This window comes from Sus scrofa, chromosome 3 (genome assembly GCF_054392235.1).
Source record: "Sus scrofa isolate SSC_HxYL_T2T_F1_AM1 chromosome 3, Sscrofa_HxYL_maternal_Yorkshire_Landrace_v2.0, whole genome shotgun sequence".
Taxonomy (NCBI): domain Eukaryota; kingdom Metazoa; phylum Chordata; class Mammalia; order Artiodactyla; family Suidae; genus Sus; species Sus scrofa.
The window spans coordinates 69,552,878-69,579,891 of NC_139385.1; the positions used below are offsets into that span (position 1 = coordinate 69,552,878).

At 42.8% G+C, this 27,014-nt stretch overlaps 1 protein-coding gene across 5 annotated transcripts in view; it reads left to right on the plus strand.

Annotated features, from left to right (window-relative positions):
- EIF2AK3 (eukaryotic translation initiation factor 2 alpha kinase 3) overlaps positions 1-27,014 on the plus strand; it is an 83,197-nt gene that overhangs the window by 7,106 nt on the left and 49,077 nt on the right. For all 5 annotated transcript variants that reach the window (XR_014841506.1, XR_014841507.1, XM_085018724.1 and 2 more), the window contains exon 2: positions 8,475-8,604. Coding sequence is in view for 2 of the 5 variants with exons in the window: in XM_003124925.5 (XP_003124973.2) it covers positions 8,475-8,604 (130 nt within the window). In the remaining 3 variants the exon portion in view is untranslated. The remainder of the gene's footprint in view (positions 1-8,474; positions 8,605-27,014) is intronic.

Consider the following 27,014-nt stretch of genomic DNA (forward strand, 5'->3'; position numbering starts at 1 on the left):
TGGATCTCTATTATAGAAACAAAACTGTCAGAAGAGCAGAGGGGGAGGAGACCAGAGGCAAGAGGTCTTCTGAAGATGTTCTGATGAGACATGTGAATCTGTTCTAGGATAAGAAAGAGCCTTGAGACTGAAGAAGGAAAAGATTTAAAGGAAGCTTCAGAAATAGAATCAAGAGGAGTTCCCCTTGTGGTTCAGTGGGTTAAGAACCCAACCAGTATCCATGAGGATGCAGGTTTGATCCCTGGCCTCGCCCAGTGGGTTAAGGATCAGGCATTGGCATAGGTCACAGACCTGGCTCGGATCTGTTATTGCTGTGGCTGTGGCATAGGCCTGCATCTGCAGCTCTATTTGACCCCTCGCCTGGGAATTTCCGTATGCTGCAGGTGCAACCCTAAAAAGAAAAAAGAAAAAAAAAAAAAAAAAAAAAGAGTTCATGACTGCTGAATCTGAAAAAGAATATACATGTATGTATAACTGAATCACTTTCCTGTACACTTAAAATTAACACATTGTAAATTAACTACTTCAATTAAAAAATAATCTCTAAAAAAAGTACTTGACTGTTGTGTAAATGTAGAGGGTGATGAAAGAGAGAGATTTGATTTCTTTTTTTTTTTTTTTTTTTTTTTTGGTCTTTTTTCTATTTCTTTGGGCCGCTCCCTCGGCATATGGAGGTTCCCAGGCTAGGGGTCGAATCGGAGCTGTAGCCACCGGCCTACGCCAGAGCCACAGCAACGCGGGATCCGAGCCGCGTCTGCGACCTACACCACAGCTCACGGCAACGCCGGATCGTTAACCTACTGAGCAAGGGCAGGGACCAAACCCGCAACCTTATGGTTCCTAGTCGGATTCGATAACCACTGCGCCACGACGGAAACTCCCTTGATTTCTGATTTAGGTGTTAGGTGCTTTGTTGAAAATGCAGAACTAGGGAGGGCTGGGAGAGGGATGAACTGTAAATGTTACATGGCTCAGGGAGCTGTCAGATTGCACATAGAGTAAGCTGCTGGCTTTGGATGAAGCTCGAACTCCTGCTCTGCTTGTCAGAGATGGAAAGCTGTCAGGATGGCAGGTGAGGATGAGGAAGCAGACTGGTCCAGAAGGGGAAGTAGCCAGGGTGCCAGCCGATAAACCTGCTAGAGGGGAGTGGGCCTGGCCACCCGGAGGAGGTCATTGCAAACCTTCTTGAGAGGAGTTTCAAAGTATCAGGTTATGGGTGAGAGAATAGTGCTTGCTGTTGAATCATCCAAACAAATGCCTTTGTAAACTGAAGCAATGTGTAAGTGAGAGAAATTTTGACAGAGTTTGCTGACAGAGTTGATCAGTAGTCCATCTTCATCTGAATGAGGGGTTATTTTTTGTTGTAATTTTTTTTTAGGGCTGTGCTCATGACATATTGAAGTTCCCAGGCTATGGGTCAGATTGGAGCTACAGCTGCTGGCCTACACCACAGCCACAGCAATGTGGGATCCGAACCTCATCTTCTACCTACACCACAGCTTATGGTGATGCTAGATCCTTAACCCACTGAATGAGGCCAGGGATCAAACCTGTGTCCTCATGGATGCTAGTCAGATTTGTTTCTGCTGAGCCACGATGGGAACTCCTTGTTTGTTTTTGGCCATACCTGCAGCATTCGGAAGTTGCTGGGTCAGGGATTGAACCCAAGCCACAGCAGTAACAACACCAGATTGGCAACCCCTTGAGCCACCAGGGAACTCCCTGGATTATCATTATTATTTTTTCACTCCAAGGCAATGGCCTTTGGAGGTAAATCGCTCTTTGCCAGATTGGCCTTTATCCTGAGACTGACTAGGGTGCTTGTTAAGCCACAGTCTCCCAGCTCCATTCTGGGCATGGGGCCTCTGAACCTTTACTGTTTTTTTTGTTTTGTTTTGTTTTGTTTTTTTGTCTTTTGTCTTTTGTTGTTGTTGTTGCTATTTCTTGGGCCGCTCCCGCGGCATATGGAGGTTCCCAGGCTAGGGGTCTAATCGGAGCTGTAGCCACCGGCCTACGCCAGAGCCACAGCAACGTGGGATCCGAGCCGCGTCTGAGACCTACACCACAGCTCACAGCAACGCCGGATCGTTAACCCACTGAGCAAGGGCAGGGACCGAACCTGCAACCTCATGGTTCCTAGTCGGATTCGTTAACCACTGAGCCACAACGGGAACTCCTTTTTTTGACTTTTTTTTTTTTTTTTTTTCTGTCTTTTGTCTTTTGTTGTTGTTGTTGCTTCTTTACTGGTTTTTACAAGCACACCAGATTATTCTGATACTCAGGCAAATTTGAGTTTTGCTGAGCTGGGTGATATAGTCAGTTTTACCCATGAAAAAGCAAGTTGAACGAAGCTAGGAGCAGAACAAGAGCAGAGCCGTGGGAATGGACACCAGGGCTGACTTCAAAGCTCCAATTCATTCCACTGGAAATGCTGCCCCCGTGGTTCCTTTGATTCTTAAATAAGTTAAGAGTTTTTCGTCTTGTTCATAGAAACCTCAAAATAGGATGAGTGGATCGTGGGGAGATAAATGGCCTTAGATTCTCCTCCCCTTTTTTTTCTGGGGGGAGGATCTTATTAAACACCCTAATTGATGTTTGTTCTAAATGCCGTATTTTATTGTGACCTCTGATCGTCCTTGCACGCAGCCAGAGAACTTTCTTTTTCAGCAGTATCTGTCTCCTAGATGCTTCTCTCAACCAATAGTGTGTTGAGAGCATATCTCTCCAAGAATGTGATCAGGTGGAACAGTCTAAACGGTTCTGTAGCTCTTTGCCCTGGTGGTGCTTCTTGGTTCCAGCCCCAGCAGAAGGCACCCACAAATTCTAGCAGAGGAGGATAAAGAATATTATTAGTTTGTTTATTTTTGATAACTGGCAGTGTTTGTTAGGAGATTTTCCTTGTTATTCCCATTAAGAGGGGTTAAAGTAATTAAGGATACACCACTCAAATCTAAGCCAGATTACGCTAATACCAATAGCTAGTTAGAGAGGCACGTATTTAATTATTCCTGCCTGCATACTTGTATTTCTTTCAATTAGTGCTCGAATTCACACATACTCTTTTTTTTTTTTTTTTTTTTTTTTTTTTTTTTTTTTTTTTTTGTGGCATATGGAAGTTCCCAGGCTAGGGTTGAATTGGAGCTGCAGCTGCCAGCCTATGCCTGACCTACACCACAGCTTGTGGCAACTCTGTATCCTTAACTCACTGAGCAAGGCCAGGGATAGAACCCAAATCGTCATGGATACTAGTTGGGTTCTTAACCCACTTAGACACAGTGGGAAGGCCACATATACTCTCTAGATACTTTGAGTTCATCATCTTGAAAATATCTTGTTTATTTTTTTATTTTATTTTATTTTTTTGCCTTTTTTAGGGCTGCATCTGTGGCATATGGAAGTTCCCAGGCTAGGGGTCGAATTGGAGCTGCAGCTGCCGGCCTACATCACAGCTACAGCAATGCCAGATCCAAGCCTCCTCTGCTACCTACACCACAGCTCACAGCATGCCAGATCCTCAACCCACTGAGTGAGGCCAGGAATTGAACCTAGTATCCTCACAGATACTAGTCAGGTTCTTAACCCACTGAGCCACAATGGGTACTCCTAGAGTATTTTTAATTCAGCCTTTTATTTACAGTTAGTGATTATTGAATAGAAAAATTAGCTATTTCTGCAGTGGGATGAGGAAATAGTTAACTGGGCTCTGAACCCTTGATCACTAAGTGAATTAGATTTTATTGCTTTTATTTGTGAATTGACACATCTAAGGTAGGACTTCTTTTTCTTTTTTTTCTTTTTCTTTCTTTTTTTTTTTTTTTTTTGTCTTTCTAGGGCTGCATCCTCGGCATGTGGAGATTCCCAGGCTAAGGGTCTAATCAGAGCTGTAGCTGCCGACCTCCACTGGAGCCACAGCAACACAAGATCCAAGCCTTGTCTGTGACCTACACCACAGCTCATGGCAATGCTGGATCCTTAACCTACTGAGCAAGGCCAGGGATCGAACCCGCAACCTTATGGTTCCTAGTTGGATTCTTTAGCACTGAGCCATGACAGGAACTCCAAGGTAGGACTTCTTTATACTCTTCATTATAACATAATTATAATTATAACATCCTTCTCCTCTGACTCCCAGTAGCATGTAGGACAATGTGTGGGGGAGAGTTGAGTTGTTACCTTTCTTTTGGTTTGTTATCTAAAATTACTAGTTTGTGGAGTTCCCATCATGGCTCAGTGGAAATGAATGAAACTAGCATCCATGAGGACGCAGCTTCGATTCCTGGCCTTGATCAGTGGGTTAAGGCTCTGGAGTTGCCGTGAGCTGTGGTGTAGGTTGCAGGTGCGGCTCAGATCTGGCATTGCTGTTGCTGTGGCATAGGCAGGTGGCTACAGCTCCAATTTGACCCCTAGCCTGGGAACCTCCTTGGGTGTGGCCCTAAAAAAAAAAAAAAAAAAAGACAAAAGACACAAACCAAAATAAAATTACTGGTTTGCAGTGTGGCAAAAAAAAAAAAAAAAATCTTTATTTTCACAGATTAGACTAAGAGTTACCATTTGAAAAATTCAAAATGAGAATTAGCGTATAGTCTGGGAGCTAAATTAGCGCTTTATTCACTTGATACATTTATTCTTTTGCTAAACAATTAAGTTCTTTGAAAAGTTTCAAATATGTTTGCTTGAATTGGTTTGTCTGGGTCAATTTATAACTTTACTTTGAATTTACAAACATTGTGTATGAAGTGAAATAGATAAAAGTTGTAGTTATAACCCTAACCGGAAGCATAGCTATATATGCTTGGAATTTGCATGGCCTTTGAGAAGCAGACAGATACACCTAAGAGATTCCTAGAACAGCTGTTCACCATGTCCTTTCATTCCACAAATACTTATCGAGAGCCTGTTCTATATCTGGCAGGTATGTTCCATGATGCATAGGAACAGTAGCTGCAAAGCCCCTGAGGGATAATCATGCATGATGTGTTTGTGGAATTGGGGGTGTCAGTCTAGGTGTATTGATTTTGGATATGTGAATTTGGAGAAGCCTGTTCGACAATCTGAATCTGGCAGGCAGTTACCTATATACATTCAGAGTTCAGGGAAAGGCCTGAAACCAGAGATGTAAATTCGGAAATTGCCAGGTTATAAATGGTATTTTAATCTAAGAGAGTGGAGGAGACCACCAAAGAAAAGTACATGTGGATTGAGAATATTTTAAGAGATAAGAGAGATGAGGGGGGACCAGGAAATGAATAAAACTGAGAAGAGAGGCGTAAGAGTTTTTATTGTGGCCTAATGGGTTAAGAACTCAACGAGTATCCATGAGGATGTGGATTCGATCCCTGGTCTTACTTAGTGGCTTAAGGATCCGGTATGCTGGCAAGCTGCAACATAGGTCGCAGATGTGGCTCGGATCCAGTGTTGCTGTGGCAGAAGACCCCTAGCCTGGGAACTTCCATATGCCTCAGGAGCGGCCCTAAAAAGAGAGAGAAAGAGAAGCATAGGACTGGAGTTCCTGCTGTGGTGCAGTGGGTTAAGAATCTGACTTCAGGAGTTCCTGTCGTGGTGCAGCAAAAGTGAATTCAGCTAGGAAGCATGAGGTTGCGGGTTTGATCCCTGGCCTTGCTTAATGGGGATCCATCGTTGCCATGAGCTGTGGTGTAGGTTGCAGACGTGGCTTGGATTCCTCGTTGCTGTGGCTGTGGTGTAGACTTGCAGCTGTGGCTCCAATTAGACCCTAGCCTGGGAACCTCCATATGCCGAGGGTGCAGCCCTAAAAAGACACACACACACACACACACACACACACACACACACACACACACACACACACACAAGAATCTGACTTCAGCAGCTTGGGTCACTGCTGAGGTGCAGGTTTGATCCCTGCCCAGTGCAGTGGGTTAAAGGATCCGGCACGTTGTAGCGTGCAGTACCTGGCCCAGGAACTTCCATATGCCATGGGTATGATCATTAAAAGAGAGAGGGAGAGGGAGGAAAGCATAAAACTAAGAAAAAATATAATCAGGAGAGGATGTCCCCTGGAAGCCCCATGAGGAGGGCTGATGGAGAATAAAGAACAAGGTCCTTCCATTTAGCTCAGGGACATATATTCAATATCCTGTAATCAACCAAATGAAGACTAGACAGAGAGCAGGAGAAGTAGCTGGCCAGGTGCTGTACGTTGGTCAAGTGAATGGGCTTTCTCAATGTGAAGGTCATTGGTGAGTCTAGGAGCCTTTTCAGTGGAAAGGTAGAGGCAAAAACTTGACTAGACATAGTTCAAGACAGAAAGAGGGAGAGGATTTGGAGACACAGACAATAGAACTCTCTCAAGGAGTTTTGTCCCAAAAGGTGGGGGGTGGGGGGTGGGGGTGGGCAAGAAATAGATTGGAAATTGGAGGAGGGAGAGTAGTTCATTATGTTTAATCTGGCTCAGTTTTTAAGTTGAGGGATGTAAGAGGAGGTCTGAAGGCTGAGGGGGATGCTGGGGTGGGGGTGGAATAATTGGTGGGAGAGCAAGTGGAGAGATTTTGAGGAGCGAGTCCCCAGGAAGGCATGGGAGAGACCTGTTGCTCAAGCGGATGTGTTGGTGGAGGATGGAGATGTGGACGGTTCCCCTTCAGTAAGAGGAGAGGAGGTGGATTTCGTGGGTCCAGGTGCTGATACGAGGAGAGATGGGATGGTGGGATCTCTTTTGATTATTTCTGTTTTCCTTAGTAAACCCTTATTTAGGAAGCACAGTCCCTGAGATGCACGAGCTTGGAAGAGCTGGGGTGGGACGTTTGAAAAAAATGGCCAAACAATGGAGTTCCCGTTGTGGCTCAGTGGTTAACGAATCTGACTAGGAACCATGAGGTTGCGAGTTCGATCCCTGGCCTTGTTTAGTGGATTAAGGATCTGGCGTTGCTGTGAGCTGTGGTGTAGGTCACAGACATGGCTCGGATCCCGAGTTGCTGTGGCTCTGGCGTAGGCCGGCAGCTACAGCTTCTATTGGACTCCTAGCCTGGGAATCTTCATATGCTATGGGAGCGGCCCTAGAAAAGGCAAAAAGACATTAAAAAAAAAAAAGAAAGAAAGAAAAGAAAAAGAAAAAGGCCAAACAAAATAGTTAACGTAGGATGGGCTGGGGGAGTGGATGGACTAGGGTAGCGTGTTAGTTTTTGAGGCATCATTCGTAGCCCTCGTGATGTTCCAGGTCAGGATTCAGGTGAGACCAGTCAGGGGTTATGTTTTTCTGTAGCCGCACGGATGCAAGATTGAGCAAAGGCAGAAAGGTGAATTCAGCCAGGGTTGGAGTTCTGCTAGTCCAGTGTGACATGTAAGAGAGGGGGGTAGGGAGTTGAGGGCGTGAGCAGGAAGTGCTTTAAATGAAGGACTGTGGAATTGAAAGTGGATGAGAGAGAAGTGAAGGCACAGTGGTTGTGAAGTTCAGGGTAACAGTAGTAGGTCAATGGCTGATAAGTCCTGGTGGGGTCAGGGGTTTGGTGGACTCAGGGAAGTAGAGGAAGGGAGCTGGAAAAGAAGGGTTGGTGGCTGAGGGTGGGATGCTGGAAATTTCAGTGGGACAGGGAAGTTGTGATTGGTAATGATCAGGGCTTAGGGTCTGACCATGGGAGTGACTGAGGCAAGGTAGACAGATAATGAAAACCCAAAGAATATGTTAATGGTGACAATGAACCAGGAACCCAAATCCTCAAGGAATGGGGCTGGTAACCAAGGATCAGTAGACAGTTATTAAGAGGGGTAATGGATGGATGGAATGGTCTGATCTGAGGATTTTTAGAAGAGAGAAAATAGTCTGGAAATGGTAGCTCAGTGCAAGGACCACCCCTACACCATCCCTGGGGCCTGGTGAGGGTTCTGGAGACACAAATTCTCATAGCTTCTGAAGCAGTGCCGCCATGTTTCTATTAGTGCCAGAAGGTACATGAATGTCCAAGGGAGGCTATTTTGGGGGAAAGTCTTTAGCCGTTGGGGAAATGTAAGAGGAGGGGACAGACCAAGGCATGTTGAGTTCCAAATGGGATTAGAGTGTGAGAATGAGGGGTGACCTCGGAGTCTGGGGGTTTTTATAAGTGACATAAACAGATGAAGGGCGTCATGCAATTGCACTGGAGGGCTAAAGACAGGTAGTGGTGGACAGACCACCAATGTCCTGAGGAAGTGGGCCCCCCTTTCCCACAGATGGAGGCCTGGGGATAGACTGTTTTTTCCTTTTCTTTTTTCTTTTTTCTTTTCTTTTCTTTTCTTTTCTTTTCTTTTCTTTTCTTTTCTTTTCTTTTCTGCTGTATGTGTGGCATGTGGAAATTCCAGGACCAGGGATCGAACCCTCACCACAGCAGTGACCCAAGCCACTGCAGTGACAGTGCTGGGTCCTTAACCTTCTGAGCCACCAGGGAACTCCTGAGGCTGTTTTCTTTTAAGTGCAGGTCTTAGATCTCTTTTTAACTCTGTCCCGTTAATGTTTAACTTTACAGATCACTAGTGATTATCAGCACTTTGGATGGCCGAATTGCTGCCTTGGATCCTGAGAATCATGGTAAAAAGCAGTGGGATTTGGACGTGGGATCCGGGTCCTTGGTGTCATCCAGCCTTAGCAAACCAGAGGTAAGAATTTTCTTTTACACACTGACTGGAAAACTTACTTAAAATGAGCAATCACTGCTATTAATGTATTTGCTTATAGAGCGGAGATTCAAGGTCTGATTGCCTAAGGTGTCCGGCCTGTCTGTCTCTGACAAGCTGTGTTCCTGTGGGGCATTTACTTAACTTTTCTGTTCCTTAGGTCCCCTTCTGTAAAATAAGGTGGGTAATGTCACCTACCTCTTAGGATTATTTTGGGTATGAAATGAGTAGTTGAAGATAACTATCCACTATATCAATATAACTCATTATCTGAGCTGTAACATGATCTTCATTTCTTCTTCCTGTTATTGTTATTATCATTATTACAAGGTCCCTAGAAATAATAAAACAAATATACGTGATTTCACTGTGTTTTAATAGTTAGAAACCCATGCTGCAAAAGCCCATAAACGAGTCCCTGCTTGTTCCCTCAGCTGTACCTCCTCATTGGAACTGTAATTCATCTGAAATTTTCTTGGAGTGCAATTTTAGACAAATTGGATTATTTGCTGAAAAAAGAGACCTTGGAGTTCCCATCGTGGCACAGTGGTTAACGAATCCGACTAGGAACCATGAGGTTGCGGGTTCGGTCCCTGCCCTTGCTCAGTGGGTTAACGATCCGGCGTTGCCGTGAGCTGTGGTGTAGGTCGCAGACGCGGCTCAGATCCCGCGTTGCTATGGCTCTGGCGTAGGCTGGTGGCTACAGCTCCGATTAGACCCCTAGCCTGGGAACCTCCATATGCCGCTGGAGCGGCCCAAGAAATAGCAAAAATAAATAAATAAATAAATATAAAAGACCAAACAAACAAAAAAAAAAAAAAAAAAGAAAAAAAGAAAAAAGAGACCTTGCTTCCAAGGCTACTCCGGCCGTTGACTCCAAAACGTCTCCAAAACCTGGGCAGGTGACTTAGGCTGTCAGAGCGCTAGTGTCTCCATCAGTAAAGTAAGGACACTGCCTACCTTCATGAGGGGCAGGGTGGGCATGTTAAATGAGGGAAGTTTATTATCCTCACTTTGAGTCTAGATTCTGATAGATTAAATCTCTCCTTTTCTGGAGCTTGACCCTCTTGTTTAAATTATTTAAAGTGAGTCCCTCTTTGAGGCTGTCACTGCTGACTTGGAAGATCCCCTTGTTTTCCAGAATTCTCTCAGCCTCCTGCCTGCTCAGGTTGTCCCTGTAGGCTACTCCCCAGGGTACTCTTTTCCCTTTTATCATCAGTCTTTCCCTTTCAAAAAGCTTCTTAGTTGGGCTCAAGTTTGAAGAAGACATACCTAACTCGAGGGGCTTGAGGATGACCTGATCAGTGACGACAGAATTTTCTCTCTCCCTTTTTTTTTTTCATGGTCACACCCATAGCATATGGAAGTTCCCAGGCTAGGGGTCAAATTGAAGCTTCAGTTGCTGGCCTACACCATAGCCACAGCACCCCTGGATCAGAGCTGCATCTGCTACCTACACCATAGCTCACGGCAATGCCAGATCCTTAACCCGCTGAGTGAGGGCAGGGATTGAACCTGCATCCTCATGGATAGTAGTCAGGTTCGTTACTGCTGAGCTCTGTTGGGAACTCCAGGATGGAGTTTTCTAAAGGGAAAACTGCTAGCAGTGACCCATCCGCTCTCTAGAATTCCCAGCTTGGATTCTTTTCTGGAGGACCCTGGCAGGTTCTTGAGTGATGACACTGTCTAACCGCCATACTCACTGTGTGCTCAATTTTTTTTTTTTTTTTTTTTTTTTTTGCTTTTTAGGACTTCACCCGTGGCATATGGAAGTTCCCAGGCTTGGGGTGGAATCAGAGCTGCAGCTGCCAGCCACAGCCATACCCACAGCAATGCAGGATCTGAGCCAAGTTTGACCTATACCACAGGTCACAGCAGTGCTGGATCCTTAACCCACGGAGCAAGGCCAGGGATCAAACCCGAATCCTCATGGATACTAATCAGATTCATTTCTGCTGTGCCACAGCAGGACCTCCCTATGTGCTCTTTTTGACTGGACTTTCAGAGTGCCCACCGTTTATTGGACAATATACTGAAAACATCTGTTGAGAATCGTGAGCTTCTATTGTATTGTGAATTATTCATATAAATTGCACTTTGTAAATTACATTAAAATTTTTGAATTGGGTGGGATAGTCATGGATTACCACTCAAACTGAAAATTCATTTATTTGTGTTCTGCTGGGATTATGCTCGGGTATGCATGTTTTGCTTTATTTTTCAACTAGACATAAAAGGTGATGGGCAAAATCGGAAGATTGTAAGCTGTTTCCATCTGAGGTAATAGTACAGTGTGTTGTGGTGGTGCAAAGCATGTGTGTTGTTACAAACTAAAACATGCACACTCACAGAAAGATACATTGCATGGTATGACAAATAGTTATAATAACCTGAGTGCTGGTGAGAGTGCTTAATTTATAAACAGCTAGTTGAACTCGTAGATTTTCTTACAATAGCAATTAGCTATTTTTTAATTAGCTGTATTCATTTATATATTTATATTTCATTATCTATATTAGCTGTTTTTTTGAACTACAGTTCAGTTTTCTCCTCATCCCCAATCCTTACCATTTTCTGTGGTTTACTGGGGCTCTCTTGTGGGTTTTTTTGTTGTTGTTGTTTGTTTTTCTTTGTCTTTTTAGGACCGCACCCATAGGATGTGGAAATTCCCAGGCTAGGGGTCAAATCAGAGCTGTAGTGGCCAGCCTACACCCCAGGCACAGCAACGAAGGATCCGAGCCATGTCTGCAATCTGTACCACAGCTCATGGCAATGCCGGATCCTTTAACCCACTGAGCATGGCCAAGGATCAAACCCGCATCCTCATGGATACTAGTCAGGTTCATTAGCGCTGAGCCATAACAGAAATTCCTAGGGCTCTCTTGTTTTAAGTGTCCTTCTTCCCACTCACCTTCAATCCTTGATCCTTTGGGTAGAATGCTTTGAAATGTTGAATCATCAACATATTTTAAGTTTGTATTACCTTTACATAAGAAATGAAAAGTTCACCGACCACCTTCCATTGCAGGAAAAGAACCCTGAGACCTCTTTGTATTATCTAGATTTTCATTTTCTACTTTATACCCACACAGATTTCTACTAGGTTTTATTTCTGCCCCAAGTCACGGGGACCATTTCTTGAGACTGTGTGTTTGCTTTGGAAATATTTTATTTTTGTTTTGGGCTTTTTTGGCTTTTTTTTTTTTTTAGGGCAACATCCACAGCATATGGAAGTTCACAGGCTAGGGGTTAGATCTGAGCTGCCGCTGCCGGCTTACACCACAGCCACAGTACCACCAGGTCTGCCACCTACACCATAGCTCTTGGCGACACTGGATCCTCAACCCACTGAATGAGGCCAGGGATGGAACCCGCATCCTCATGGATACTAGTGGGTTTTGTTACCTCTGAGCCACGGTGGGAACTCCCTGTGTAGATAGGTTAATGAGAACAAAGTTCCCAAAGCTGTAGTAAGTGATGCATTTTACACAGTATAATCCTCACAGCCATCCTCCTGAGGTTGGTATGCTTGGTGTCATTTTATGAAAGAAGAAACCAAAACTTAGAGGAGTTATTTGTTTGAAATCACAGACTGAGCAGATGATAGAGCTGGGATTGAACCAGGCTTGCCTGCCTGTACTCCATTCCACCTGCTCTGGAGCTCTTTCCCCGTCTTGTATGTACCTCCTGTTCATCCTGTACAGTGGGTCTCAAACTTTATGATCTCAGGACATTCTTTTTGTTGTTGTTGTTTTGTTTTGTTTTTTAGGGCTGCACTTGCAGTGTATGGAGGTTCCCAGGCTAGGGGTCGAATTGGAGCTACAGCTGCCGGCCTACGCTACAGCCACGGCAACGTGGGATCTGAGCTGCATTTGCGACCTGCACCATAGCCACGGCAATGCCAGATCCTTCATCCACTGAGCAAGGCCAGGGATTGAATCCACAACCTATGATTTCTAGTTGGATTCGTTTCCACTGCACCACGATGGAAACTCCAGAACCCTTTACATTCTTAACAATTATGAAGGGCTCCAAAGAGCTTTTTTCCTCTGTGGATTCCATCTATCTAGACTTAAGCCATATTAAAAATTAAAACAAATTGTAAAAAGAGTTATGAAATCATTAAAGAAATGAACCCAATGTATGTAGCATAAAGAACATTTTTATGAAGAATAACTGCATTTCCTCAAAAAATAATGAGAAAAGTGGCATTGTTTTATATTTTTGCAAGTCTCTTTAATTTCTAGTTTAATAGAAGACAACTTGATTCTCTTATACTTCTGCATTCAATCTGTTGCGTTGTTGTTTTGGTTGAGCTGTATGAAGCAGAAAATCTATATGGGGTTGGAAAAAGAGAGTATTTTAGTAGCCTTTTTGGATGATTGTGGCCATTCTTTTTGATATTACACCAGAAAACAAATGGAAGTTTCTTAAAGGTTAGTTGCACGTGGAATCTGAAACCACTTCAGTGAACAGTTATATTCTGTTCCATTCACATCCATTGGTCTGTCTTGCCTTTTACTCATGCATTATTTTCTAACAGCCTTTGGAAAATATTAATTCCCTGAGTTACACAGACGTTCCTAATGTTGAATGTTGACATATTTCCTTATGGAATATTTTTTTAAACTCAAATTTTTGGCTGTCATCACTAATTTCCTCAGAAGAGTCTTTAAATACTAGGAAGCTGTCAAGCTCACAGGGGTAGATACAGCTTTTTCTAAAATTCTGATTTTCATTTGAAAACTGTCACTAACAGGGTCGGTTGTTTTCCTTGAAGTAGGTGGTTTGCTTTTTTTTTTTTTTTTTTTTTGAGAAATGTCTGACAAATGCCCAGTCTCATAACCATAGGTTTTCTCTCAGTTTTTCTATTTAATGAAGCTCCGTGAGCAGTGCCACTAGCTAGTTCAGCTCAAAACCTCAGCCACACAAGAGTTTTCCTCAAGACACGCTTCAGTTTGTGGCAGAAATGCTTGATGTACACCTGATTAGTTGTGCAGAATAGTAAAAAGATAGGTACTCAGGTCACAGTTTTTTTTTTTGTTCGTTTGGTTTTTTTGGTTTGTTTTTTTTTGTCTTTTTAGGGCTGCACCCTCATCATATGGAAGTTCCCAGGCTAGGGGTCGAATCGGAGCTGTAGTTCAGGCCTACACCAGAGCCACAGCAATGCCACATCTGAGCTTTGTTTATGACCTACACCACAGCTCACGGCAACGAGGGATCAAACCTGCATCCTCATGGATGTTAGATTCGTACCTGCTGAGCCATGACAGGAACTCTTCAGGTCACAATTTAATGAAATTAATTTTTATTGTTTCATCAGAACATTCTTTTTTCTTTTCTTTTTCGTCAGAACATTCTGGGGTGAGGGTTTTTTTTTTTTTTTTTTTTCTTTTTTCTTTTTTTTGCTGTGAGTGTCTGACAGTGAGGCTCCCAGGACTGCTAGGTTGGCACTTGATGAGGGCTAAGGCCCCAGCAGTTGTAGTCACTGTTGCTTATACACCATCAATGCAAATATCACCTCAGGGAAAGGCAAATAGTGCATGATTATGAAAACCATTTGATCCTCTGCACCTCAAAGAGAGTCCAGAGACCACATTTGAGAACTTTGATCTAGTATATAATAGAAATATTATAAAAGTATTTGTGGTATTATAAACATTAACAAGGAGAGAGGACTGTATGGTGAGCTCGAGGCATCCGTTATGCAGCAAGGCATGTGTCACTCATTGTCTAAAAGTCATGTTCAGAAGCTGGACAAAACACCACCAAAAGAGGAACAAAAACTCCTATTTGAAATGCCCCGAATTGTATGCATAGAGTAACGAGACCCTTCAAAATACAGCTGCTAGGAGTTCCTGTTGTGGCACAATGGAAACGAATCCAACTGGTATCCATGAGGATTTGGGTTTGATCCCTGGCCTTGCTCAGTGGGTTAAGACTCTGGTGTTGCCATGAGTTGTTGTGTAGGTCATACATGCATCTCGGATCCTGCAGTGTTGTGGCTGTGATGCTGTGAGGTAGGCCAGCAGCTGTACCTCCAATGTGACCCCTAGCCTGGGGACTTCCGTGTGCTGTGGGTGTGGCCCTAAAAAAGCTAAATATGTCTGGTAGACTATCTTATGATGGTCCCTACCTTTTTATGAAATAGTTAATTCTCTCTCTCTCTCTCTTTTTTTTTTTTTTTTTTTTTTTTTTTGGTCTTTTTAGGGCCACACCCACAGCATGTGGAAGTTCCTAGGCTAGGGGTTGAATTGGAGCTGCAGCCGCAGGCCTACATCACAGCCACAGTCACAGCAGTGCCAGATCTGAGCTGCATCTATGACCTACACCACAGCTCCTGGCAATGCTGGATCCTTAACCCACTGAGCGAGACCAGGGACGGAACCCATGTCCTCATGGATACTAGTCGGATTCATTACCACTGAGCCATGAGAACTTCTCTATCTTTTTTTTTTTTTTTTTCTGGCCACCCTCTGGCATCTGGAGTTCCTGGGCCAGGGATAAGGTCCAAGCTGAAGTTGCAACCTAAGCCGCAGCTGTGGCAGTGCTGGTCCAGAGGTTGAACCTGCATCCTCGTGCTCCCAAGACTCTGCTGATCCCATTGTGCCACAGTGGAAGCTCCTTAATTTTCTCTATCTGAAGCTCAGTGTTTGCTGGGACAGGTGGCATAGGCTAGGTATAGTGGTTAGAAGGAACTGGGGAAGATGTAACAGGAGCCACCCAGGTGACAGGAAGTCTCCATTTGGAGACCCCTCTGTTAGAATGTCAGTTTCTCTGAACTGTCACCAAGAGTGGGATGAAGATGAACCCAATTAAACCTTGAAGGCCAGAGAAGATGTATTTCCTGTGTAGCGATTATTAAAGTGACTTATTAATCTCATGGGAAGAAGCAGAAGGATAAAGGATTTGATAGGCTCTATAGAAATATTTGTTATTAATGATAGAGGAATTGGTTATGGATCACATGTACTTTTGCTGCAGTAATAAAGTAAAAGCAGCACAGGAAATTTCTAGGCTGTGTGTTCTGGAGGAAGCCCTAGAATTGAGAGGCTTCAGTCCTGGTCGCTCTCTTTTTTCTTTTTTTGCTTCTTAGGGCTGCACTTGCAACATATGGAAGTTCCCAGGTTAGGGGTCGAATTAGGGCTGCAGCCTCCGGCCTACACCACAGCCACAGCAACTCAGGATCTAAGCCGTGTCTGTGACCTACAGCATAGCTCACGGCAATGCTGGATCCTTAAGCCACTGAGCACGACCAGGGATCGAACTTGCATCCTCATGGATACTAGTCAGATTTGTTTCCACTGCACCACAATGAGAACTCCCAGTCCTGGGCCTTGATCCTGCAGTTAACTGGCTATGTGACCTGGTGAAATTCTTTCATTCAGTAGAGCTCTAATTCCCTTTCCTAGAAAATTATGGGATTGGATCACATTTTGAATGATTGTCCTAACTTCAGGACTCAGGCTATATGAATGAACTAGAGGAGTTTAACTTCCCTTTTCCCCTACATTTAAGGATTCCTTAAAAAAGTAGCACAGATTCATGACCATTAGGTACTTATCTCATTGCCTCTCAGCCTGCTCTGACAATTCCCCGAACCTTTTCCCCTCCAAAAGGCATATCAAATAGTTTATTCTGTTGCTTTAGTCATGTTTTGATTCTGTCAAGGAAAAAAATAAGTTCCCAGAGGATAAGAGGGACTGACAGTTCCATTAAAAACAAATGTTGCCGAGTTCCCTTTCATGGCTCAGCGGAAACGAATCTGACTATTATCCATGAGGATGCAGGTTCGATCCCTGGCCTCGCTCAGTGGGTTAAGGATCTGGTGGCGTTGCTGTGAGCTGTGGGGTAGGTTGCAGACTTGGCTTGGATCCCATGTTGCTGTGGCTGTGGTGTAGGCTGGCAGCTACAGCTCCGATTAGACCCCTAGCTTGGGAACCTCCATATGCCACAGGTGCGGCCCTAAAAATACAAAAAAATAAAAAAATTTAAAAAACCAGAACAAGTGTTTCACCTTATGTTTAGAATGAATTGTGTGCTGCAGGAAGGAGGTGCCTTGGGACACATGTCTGATTTGCCACTCTTTCCTCTTGACCAGGTATTTATAAACTTCCTCAAAAGAATGCTAATATAAGCCAAGCAAAAACTGTGTGTGTTAGACTAAATGATGAACCAAAGGTTTACTCTGTTAGGTTTAACAATGTGCCCTACATTCTAAGCCTAATACTTCCTGATAGTAGCTAAGCATTTTGTTTTATAATTTTCAGAAGGATCACCTGAGGTGGAATCTGATTTGCTTTCCTCTGGTAATTTATATGCAGGTTCAACCTTGAAAAAGCCCAAGGAGATCTGGCTGCCCTTCCTCCCTGATGGTCTTAAAATTTTGTGTTGTGACGTATTGGCATAGCTTTTACGTCGGCGTCTCTGGTTGGCATTTGGATCACAACCCACCAGATCCAAGCAGACGTTAATATCTTTGAACTATATCTACCTTTCTGTGTCTTGGAACACACTCAGAAATACAGAGAGCTTCCTAATCTATTTTGGAATGCATTGTATAATTGTGTGTATATAACTAGTCTGTCCTTAGACAATATCTTTCCTTTAGAAATACTGTATTTGTTATTTGTTTCACTTTTCTGTTAAAATGTCCTTTTCTCTCTTTTTTTCCTCTTAAAAAGAACAAACATCTCTATCATAAGTCTATAGTTAGAGTTTGGGGTTTTGTTTTGTTTTATTTTAGGCATGCTCCTCCCCAAGGGACACACACGGCCTTTCTGTTTCAGACAGGTGCAGAGACAGACAACTAGGAGGCCGGAGCTTTCCAGCCTCCGCATCCGCATCAGACTGTGTTTGTTAAGAAGGGCCTTCAGAGGTTGGAGGGGTTGGGGGTCCTTTTTAAAGTGTACGATCTTCTTTTTTTTTTTTTTTGGTCTGTTGGGTTTTTTGGCCTAGCCTGGGGCATGCAGAAGTTCCCAGGTGTGGAATTGAACCCACGCTGCAGTAGTGACCAGAGCCACTGCAGTGACAATGCTGGATCATTAATCTGCTGTTCCACAGGGGAACTCCAAAAACAGTACACTTTTTTGGGGCAGGGGGCGAAGGAGAAAAGAGTAGTTTTGTTGCTTTGCCAGGCCAAGGGGGACACAGTGGGCTCATGCCTTCAAAAACTGTATGTCCCTTTTCTTTATTTTTTTCTTTTGGCCACCCTGTGGCAGATGGAGTTCCTGTGGCAACACTGGATCGCTGCTGGGCCAGGGATCAAACCTGTGTCCTGATGATGCAGAGATGCCGCTGATCTCTTTGCGCTGCAGAAGGAACTCCAAAAGCTGAATGTCCCTAAGAGTACACTTTTAATAACTACTTAATTTATTCCCAAAGGGCCTATTCATAGACATTTTTGAGTATTACTTCATTAAAAGATGATCCATAATCTCTTAAAGGTCCTCCAACTTATATTGAAAGATGTCTGGTCATTTTGCAATTTTTCATTCATGCATAAACTGGTACAATTTGAGCCTAAGATGAGCACCATTTGAGATGGCAGTGTCTTTGGCAAAGTCACTGTCAACCATGGAGCAAGTCAGTATTTAAATAATTGCTTGTGTTAATTGCTTCTCTTTTAATTACAGAAATGAAACAGTGCTTTGATTTAATTTTGTTTTATTAATCCCTTCGCGTGGCTGAAAGCAGTGCTGTGAACCAAATCGATTATTCTAGCACACATTTTGCCAAGTGAGAAATCGACTTGACTCTTTCATAGGAAATTGACTTCTTGTGCACATTGTTTTATCTACTTAGTGAATGTACATTAAGGGAAGGCAGAGGTAGTTGCTAAAATCTGTATTTTTTTAACATGAATGCAAAAAAATGTACTAAAAAGTTAATCTGGTGGTTTTCCTTGAGGTGTTTTTTTTTGTAGCTTAACTATAGGTTAAGGAAAGAAAGAAGTAATTGTTACCTACTTGGTATCTCACTACTCTTAGTTAGTAATTCACAGTCTTTGATGATTATAAACACCAAATCACTTCAGGACTTTTTTTTTCTACATTTTCTCCCTCCTTTCCTCCCTCCCTTCCTTCCTGCTTTCCTTTTCCTTTTAAGCACGTCACACAGGATGCCTTCTCTGACCAATACCTAGGTGTACTGAAAGACCCCATAATCTCTCACTGGTTGTTAGCCATGATGCCCCCTCCTTAATCCTTGAGGTATGAGTCCCAGGAGCCCTTTACACTCAGTAAATAAGCTTCTTTTACTCAACCTACCATGGTAGTTTTAATGTTTTCATTGAAAAACAAACCCCCCAAAAGTGTTTCTTCAACACAGCAGTGTTGGGACATCTTTTTTTTTTTTTTTTTTTACCATTTATAATGATTTTTATTTTTTACATTATAGCTGGTTTACAGTGTTCTGTCAATTTTCTAGTGTACAGCAAGATGACCCAGTCACACATACATGTATACATTCTTTTTTCTCATATTATCGTGCCCCATCATAAGTGACTAGCCATAGTTCCCAGGGCTGTATAGCAGTATCTCATTGCCTATCCATTCCAAAGGCAATAACTTGCATCTATTAACCCCAAATTCCCAATCCATCCCACTCCCTCCCTCTTCCTCTTGGCAATCACAAGTCTGTTCTCCATGTCTATGATTTTCTTTTCTGTGGAAAGGTTCATTTGTGCATATATTAGATTCCAGATATAAGTAATATCATATGGTATTTGACTTTCTCTTTCTGACTTACTTCACTTAGTATGAGATTATTTTGTTCTTTTTTATGCTGAGTAGTATTCCATTGTGTGTATGTACCACATCTTCCTAATCCAATCATCTGTCGATGGACATTGAGGTTGTTTCCATGTCTTGGTTATTGTGAATTGTACTGCAGTGAACATGCGGGTGCATGTGTCTTTTTCAAGGAAAGTTTTGTCTGGATATATGCCCAAGAGTGGGATTGCTGGGTCATATGGTAGTTCTATGTATAGTTTTCTAAGGTACCTCCATACTGTTCTCCATAGTGGTTGTACCAATTTGCATTCCCACCTACAGTGCAGGAAAGTTCCCTTTTCTCCACACCCTCTCCAGCATTTGTTATTTGTGGACTTATTAATGATGGCCATTCTGACTGGTGTGAGGTGGTAGCTCATGGTAGTTTGGATTCGCAGTTCTCTAATAATCAGTGATGTTGAGCATTTTTTCACGTGCTTGTTGGCTATCTGTATATCTTCTTTGGAGAACTGTCTATTCAGGTCTTTTGCCCATTTTTCCATTGGGTTGTTGGCTTTTTTGCTGTTGAGTTGTCTAAGTTGTTTGTATACTTTAGAGCTTAAGCCCTTGTCTGTTGCATTGTTTGAAACTATTTTCTCCCATTCTGTAAGTTGTCTTTTTTTTTTTTTTTTTTTTTTTAATGGTTTCCTCTGCTATGCAAAAGCTTGTCAGTTTGTTTAGGTCCCTTTGTTTTATTTTTGCTTTTATTTCTTTTGCTTTGGGAGACTGGCCTAAGAAAACATTTGTTGATATCAGAGAATGTTTTGCCTCTGTTCTCTTCTAGGAGTTTAATGATGTCTTGTCTTACAGTTAAGTCCTTAAGCCATTTTGGCTTTATTTTTGTGCACGGTGTGAGGGGGTGTTCCAGTGGGAGATCTTTTTTTTTACTTTATATGGCATGCAGAAGTTCTGGGGCCAGTAATCAAACCCGTGCCACAGCAGCGACCCAAGCCACAGCAGTGACAGTGCTGGATCCTCAACCCACTGAGCCACCAGGGAATTCCTTAACTTTTTTCTTTAACAACTACACACACACACACGCACGCACGCACGCACGCACGAATTACCTTCTAGTTTCAAAATAACAGCGCTGGATCTTACATCTATATAACTATTGCTTGATTAGCACTTTATAGTTTGCAGAGTGATATCAAATACATTCTTATTTATTCCTTAACTTAGCCTTATAAAATAAATATTCTTATTAACCCCCATTTTTCAGATGAGGCAGTTGGGGCTCAAAATGGTTCTGAGATTTGTCTAATAGGGTAAAGTGAAGACTCAACCCTAGATCTTCTTACTTAGTTCTTGGCCTCTTTCCAGTATTTCATGCCTTTTGAAACACTGCAGTGCTTACCAATGTGTTTGCATTTTCTGTTCTAATAGTTATAATTCTTAATGTGCTTTATCAGGAATAATCACTCAGAGACATCATGTAGGTGCCTAGCACATTGTGGGCACCTAACTGCTTTGTAAACAACTCTAGGAGTTCCCACTGTAGCACAGTGGGATTGGCAGTGTCTCTGCAGTGCTGGGATGTGGTTTGGTCCCTGTCAGCACAGTGGGTTAAGGATCTGGTGTTGCCACAGCGGTTGCAGCTGTGGCTCAGATGTCATCTCTGACCCTGGAACTCCATAGGCCTTGGGGTGGCCAAAAATAATAAATAAATAAATAAATAAATAATTTTACAAAATGTCCCCCAAATCCTTAAAAAAAAAAAAAAAAGCGACCCTAGAGGGAGCATCAAATGTACCTGAACTTGGTGCATCCCACACTGAACTGGTCATTAAGGGGGCAGGGGGTCTTGCAGGGCTGTGTGCTAGGTTACAGCATGCCCAGGACAGATGAGATCCTTGCCATCATGGCATTTACATGGCACTGGGTAGAGGCAGCTGGGGAGACAGATATGAAATGATTATAGTGTAAATATCATAACTGAGCTGTGGTAACTGCCACTAAGCAGGGTGGAACCAAGAGAGATTAGCAAGGATGCCTGACCTGCCAAGCTCAGAGGTCACAGCAAGCTTCTCAGAAGAAATAATACTACAGCTGAGATCCTAAGAGGAGAAAGATCTGTAAGAAATAGGTAGAGAGGCCAGGAAGGACTGCTCTGGGAGGGGAAACAGCCATTATCAAGGCCTTGCAGTGGGAAGTATCATGGCATGTCCAGGACACTAGAAGAAGGTGAGCATGGCAGCCAGGGTGAGGGTTGGGGGAGAGCAGTACAGGTGAGCCTACTGAGGGAGGCAGGGCCAGGTGACATGGGCTCTGGTAACACAAGGGAAGCATTTTGAATTTCATCTTGAGCCGGGGGAAACCATCATAGGATTTTAAGTGGGAAAGATTCCTCCATAATCAAAATGAAAAAGGTTTTTTTGACATTCTCTTTTACTGAGACTTTCAATGAAACTGATGAATCAAATGATTGTCATAGTGAGGCATTTGTATTATAAGCCAGTTACCTCCAATCATGGAAGTATTTATATTTATAAAATATTTATAGGAGTTCCAATTGTGGCTCAGTGGGTAAGAACCCATCTAGTATCCATGAAGATGCAGTTTCCATCCCTGGGCTTGCTCAGTAGGTTAAGGATTCAGCATGCCCAGAAGCTGTGGTATGGGTTGCAGATGTGGCTTGGATCCTGCGTTGCTGTGGCTGTGGCATAGGCTGGCAGCTGCAGCTCTGATTCGCCCCCTAGCCTGGGAACTTTGATATGCTGCAGGTGTGGCCCTAAAAATAAATAAGTACAAGTATTTATGAAGTATTCACACCAACTAGCAGTTGGGAAAATCTGGAAGAAAGTACATTAATCCCTAAAATCCTACAGAAACCAATTTCTCCTGTACTGTACTGACAGATGACTATATAGACTTCTATATGGCTGGAGAGAATAGACTAGAAGAGGAACAAGAGCAGAAGTAGGGAAACTAGATAAGAGATTAACCTAATGCAGATGTGGATGATTGCTTGGACTAGGGTGGTGACAGAGGAATTGGATGAAATAAAATGATAGATTCAAGAGAAGTTTAGGGAGGAAAGTTATGAAATTAAAAGACCAGAGGAAATTAAAAAATACCTTTAGGGGGAGTTCCCGTCGTGGCGCAGTGGTTAACGAATCCGACTAGGAACCATGAGGTTGCGGGTTCGGTCCCTGCCCTTGCTCATTGGGTTAAAGGATCCGGCGTTGCCGTGAGCTGTGGTGTAGATTGCAGACGCGGCTCGGATCCCGCATTGCTGTGGCTCTGGCGTAGGCCAGTGACTACAGCTCCGATTCGACCCCTAGCCTGGGAACCTCCATATGCCGCGGGAGCGGCCCAAAGAAATAGAAAAAAGACAAAAAAAAAAAAAAAATACCTTTAGGCAAATGGCAATGAAAACACAACCATGCAAAATTTATGGGATGCAGCAGAAGCAGTTCTCGGAGGGAAATTCATAGCCATGTAGGCCTTCCCTAAAAAATAAAATTGCAAATAAACAACCTAACATACCACCTAAAAGAATTAGAAAAAGAGCAAACAAAACTTAAAGTCAGCAGAAGGAAGGAAATAATAAAGATCAGAGAGGAAATACATGAAATTGAAAGGTGAAGGAGGAGTTCCCTTTGTGGCTCAGTGGGTTAAGAGTCCAGCATAGTGTCCATGAAGATGTGGGTTTGTTCCCTGGCCTTGCTCAGTAAGTTAAGGATCTAGCGTTGCTGCAAGCTGTAGCTTAGGTCACAGATGTGGCTCAGATCCCACATGGCTGTAGCTGTGGCTGGAAGCTCTAGCTCTGATTCGACCCCTAGCCTGGGAGCTTCCATGTGCTGCTAGTGCAGCCCTAAAAAGACAGAAAATAAAAAATTGAACATGCATCAAATCAAAGCTTCCGTTCTTTCTTTCTTTCTTATTTATTTATTTATTTTGGCCACATCCTTGGCATGCTTTCCCAGGCCAGGAACTGAACCCACACCAGTGGAGTGATAACGCCAGATCCTAACTAATAGGCCACTGGGGAACTCCCACAGCTCCTATCCTAATTACACTTTTTTTAAAGGAAATACAGGGACTAAAGGAACAAGTTAATTGACGTACAAAATCCAGACTGTGGGACATTCTGTATGATGGGGTTTCCCAAGTAAATCAGTGCATGATAAAGGGAGTGAAAGGGGCCCTTATGGGGGGAAGAAAGAAATCAAAGGTCATATGTAGAGTTTAAATAAATTCCTTTTTGGAGCAAATGGATTATATGGTTTATCTTTTTTTTTTTTTTTTTTTGACTGTTCAAATCTAACTTTATTCCTACACAATTGGAACAAAAAAAGTTTAAGTATACCCATATCCTGAGACTACCACTAAAGGAGTTTGGGGATGGGTACAAGGATTACTGTGCAAACACTAAAAAGAATGGATTCACACACACCCCTACCACGCCCCCGTCACCCAGGCACTACCTAAAGAAAGGAACCTCTAGTCTTCCCAAGAGGTGCTGATGACCCATAACCACGCCTCCACTGTTCCATCATAACTTGTTTCCTTTCCCTACCCGGACCACCCCTACCACCCACTCCCCGGTCCCAACATTAAAGCCCTTAATAAGCAATTTAAAAGTCTCTGACCTGCAGCGAAGTGCAGGGGAGAAGATTTCCGGCCGGCCATGTCCTTAGCATTCACGTTTGCTGCGTCCACCAGCCTCTTTACCCGGGACACGTCCCCATTGCGACAGGCCTCCAACAGTTCCCGGAGGGCCCTGCTCACTGCTGAGACCCCTGGCCCAGGTCTCAATCAGGGAAATTTAAATAGTTGATTTTAGAGAATGACTCTTAATTCTGTTCGATGTAACACTGGCATGGTAGTTACTTCTCAGCAATGAAGACTGAAATATTCATACGTGAAATGACGTAATGCCTGTGATGGACTTTAAAATACTCTTGTTAACAAATACATGTAGTGGATGAGTGGAGAGCACTGGGGAGCACTTGGCAAAATGTGATGCTTGTTGAAGCTGAGTGACAGGTGCATGGGGGTTTATTATATTCATCTCTTTACATTTTATATGTTTCCAAAATATACTAAGTTAAAGTCAGGGAGTTCCCTGGTGGCCTAGTGATGAAGGATATGGCCTGTGACCGCGTGGCGTGGGTTCAGTCCCTGGCTTGAGAAGTTCTGCATGCCATGGGTGCAGCCAAAAATAAATACATAAATAAAACAAAGTTGAATATACCCCAAAGTGTATGTGCTAATGGTAGGAGCTTGGGGAGGGGTGAGGAGGTGGTTGGATAGAAAAAGAAAGAAGAACCAAATGCAAAATACATTTTTTTCAATGTAAGATGAATTTTCATTTTTATTGTTGGCTGTGTTCATTTTAGTATTACTCCTTTGTTGTCTCAGTTGAAGTCCCTTCTGCCACTTAAAAATAGAGTTCTTACCTGCACATTCACATTTCAAACAGCTATCCGTGATTTTGTGTCACTGGTATTCATTCTGCCATTTAGATGTTTTTCCAAAATCATAAATTGAATTGGCTTTACTCAACTGCTTTGCTTGCAGGATAAAGACCTTGATTGGATCTTTGGTATTGGGTTTGCTAGCTGATTTGACAAGCCTTTTATTTTAAAATTATCAACAGAAAAAAAAGCAAATAGGGGGAAAATCCCCAAATAATAGGAACTTATATTTTTAATAAACGACTGATGTGGGAAGCAAGGCACGTAATTAGTTTGAGATGCAGGGCAGCAAATCAGAACCAATAGCTGCTCAGAGAAACAAATCAGTGGAGTGTGAAAATGCATCACCATAGCCTACATTTTTTTTTATACCAAGAGATTTGCAGCTGATTATCCGGGGTGACTCATTCCTGTGCTGGGAGGGTGAGGTAATGCTCCTATGAGGGGTGATGTCATCTCTGTACCTGAACTGCATGCTTCTATCACTGCTTGTGGCTCTCAAGGAAAAAGCGCCATCTGTTTTCACAGATGTGGCCTGAAAAACTTCACAAAGATTGGTGCACGGGTCAGCAGCCATGGGTATGACTCATAAGCAGCCAATTGAGGAAGAGCAGCTATTTAAAAGTGAACTTTAAAGTCATAATCCAGAAATATGACACGATTTGAGTATTAAATCATAATGCTTTCTCATTGTTTTGGGTTTTGCACTCTTCCCTTTGAATCATGCCCTAGAAGACCTAACTTTTAAAATGGGGCAATTTTGGAGTTCCCACTGTGGTGCATAGGGATTGGCAACATCTTGGGAGTGCTGGGATGCAGTTCGATCCCTGCCTGGGCGCAGTGGGCTAAAGATCTGGCCTAGTTGCCTAGGTCACAACTTCCACTCAGATTTGATCCCTGCCCCGGGAATTCCATATGCCACAGTGTGGCCGAAAAAGAAAAAATAATAATAAAATTAATTAATTAAAAAAGTAAAATAGGGCAATTTTTCACTACATGGTCAATCATATGAAATCTTAGTTGCTTAAACCTGACTTTTAATTGCAAATAACTTTTTTTCCTTTCACATTTAGACACAGAGAGAAATTTTAGTTCCTATTCGTTTGACAGATTTTTGTCTGTTTTGGGGGGTGGGGGTGGTTGCACTGAGGAGCCATTGTGTTCCCTAAGGATCTACTACTTCTTTAGAGGGAAAAAAGTTGTTTAATGGAAGAGGAAACAAATAAAAATAAAGGTTATCTGTTCACTACAGCCCCATGAAACCCCTCTTCCTCGTTCTTATATTGATGCAAACCATTCTCCAGTCTGTACTCAGCCAGTACTACTGTTAACAAGACCAGACAACTGAAATACCTATTTGCTAACTTTCTTATAATTTGAACTTAGTATTCTAGTAAATAGAATAGAGACTACCTAATATAATATGGAAGGTGGAGAACAGGAAATACTTGGTTTTCAAACTGGTATGTAACTTAAAATGGGAGCCTGTTTTGGCTAAAATACTATAATATTGTTATCATAGAGTGTGTATATATGACCTAAATCTGTTCTTTAAAAAAAAATTTTTTTTTAGGGCTGCACCTGAGGCATGTGGAGTTTCCCAGGCGAATCGGAGCTGTAGCTGCTGGCTTATGCCACAGCCACAGCAACTTGGGATCTGAGTTGTTGGATCCTTAACCCACTGAGCGAGGCCAGGGATCAAACCTGCACCCTCATGGATGCTAGTCAGATTCGTTTCTGCTGAACCATGACAGGAACTCCCTAAGTCTGTTCTTAATGACAGCTTCAGGTTGGACAGCCTACAAAAGATAAAAAGAAAAGTTTCAATTCTTGAAAATAAAATTGTGAATCTGTTATTATCAAGAAATAAGAAAGCAGGAGTTCCCGTCGTGGCTCAGCGGTTGATCCTGTGTTGCTGTGGCTGTGGTGTAGGCAGGCTGGTGGCTACAGCTCTGATTGGACCCCTGGCCTGAGAACCTCCCTATGCCAAGGGTGTGGCCCTAAAAGACAAATAGACGAAAAAACAAAACAAACAAACAAAAAAATTAGAAGAAAGCAAAGAAAATAATAATGTTAATACTCTAAGATAATATGAGGTGGTATATATATGTCATCATACCGATAGCATTTGAGAGCTTATTAAACACCAATTTTTTAAAAATAATGAGTAATAGTTGAAGATCTTTAAATATGCAGA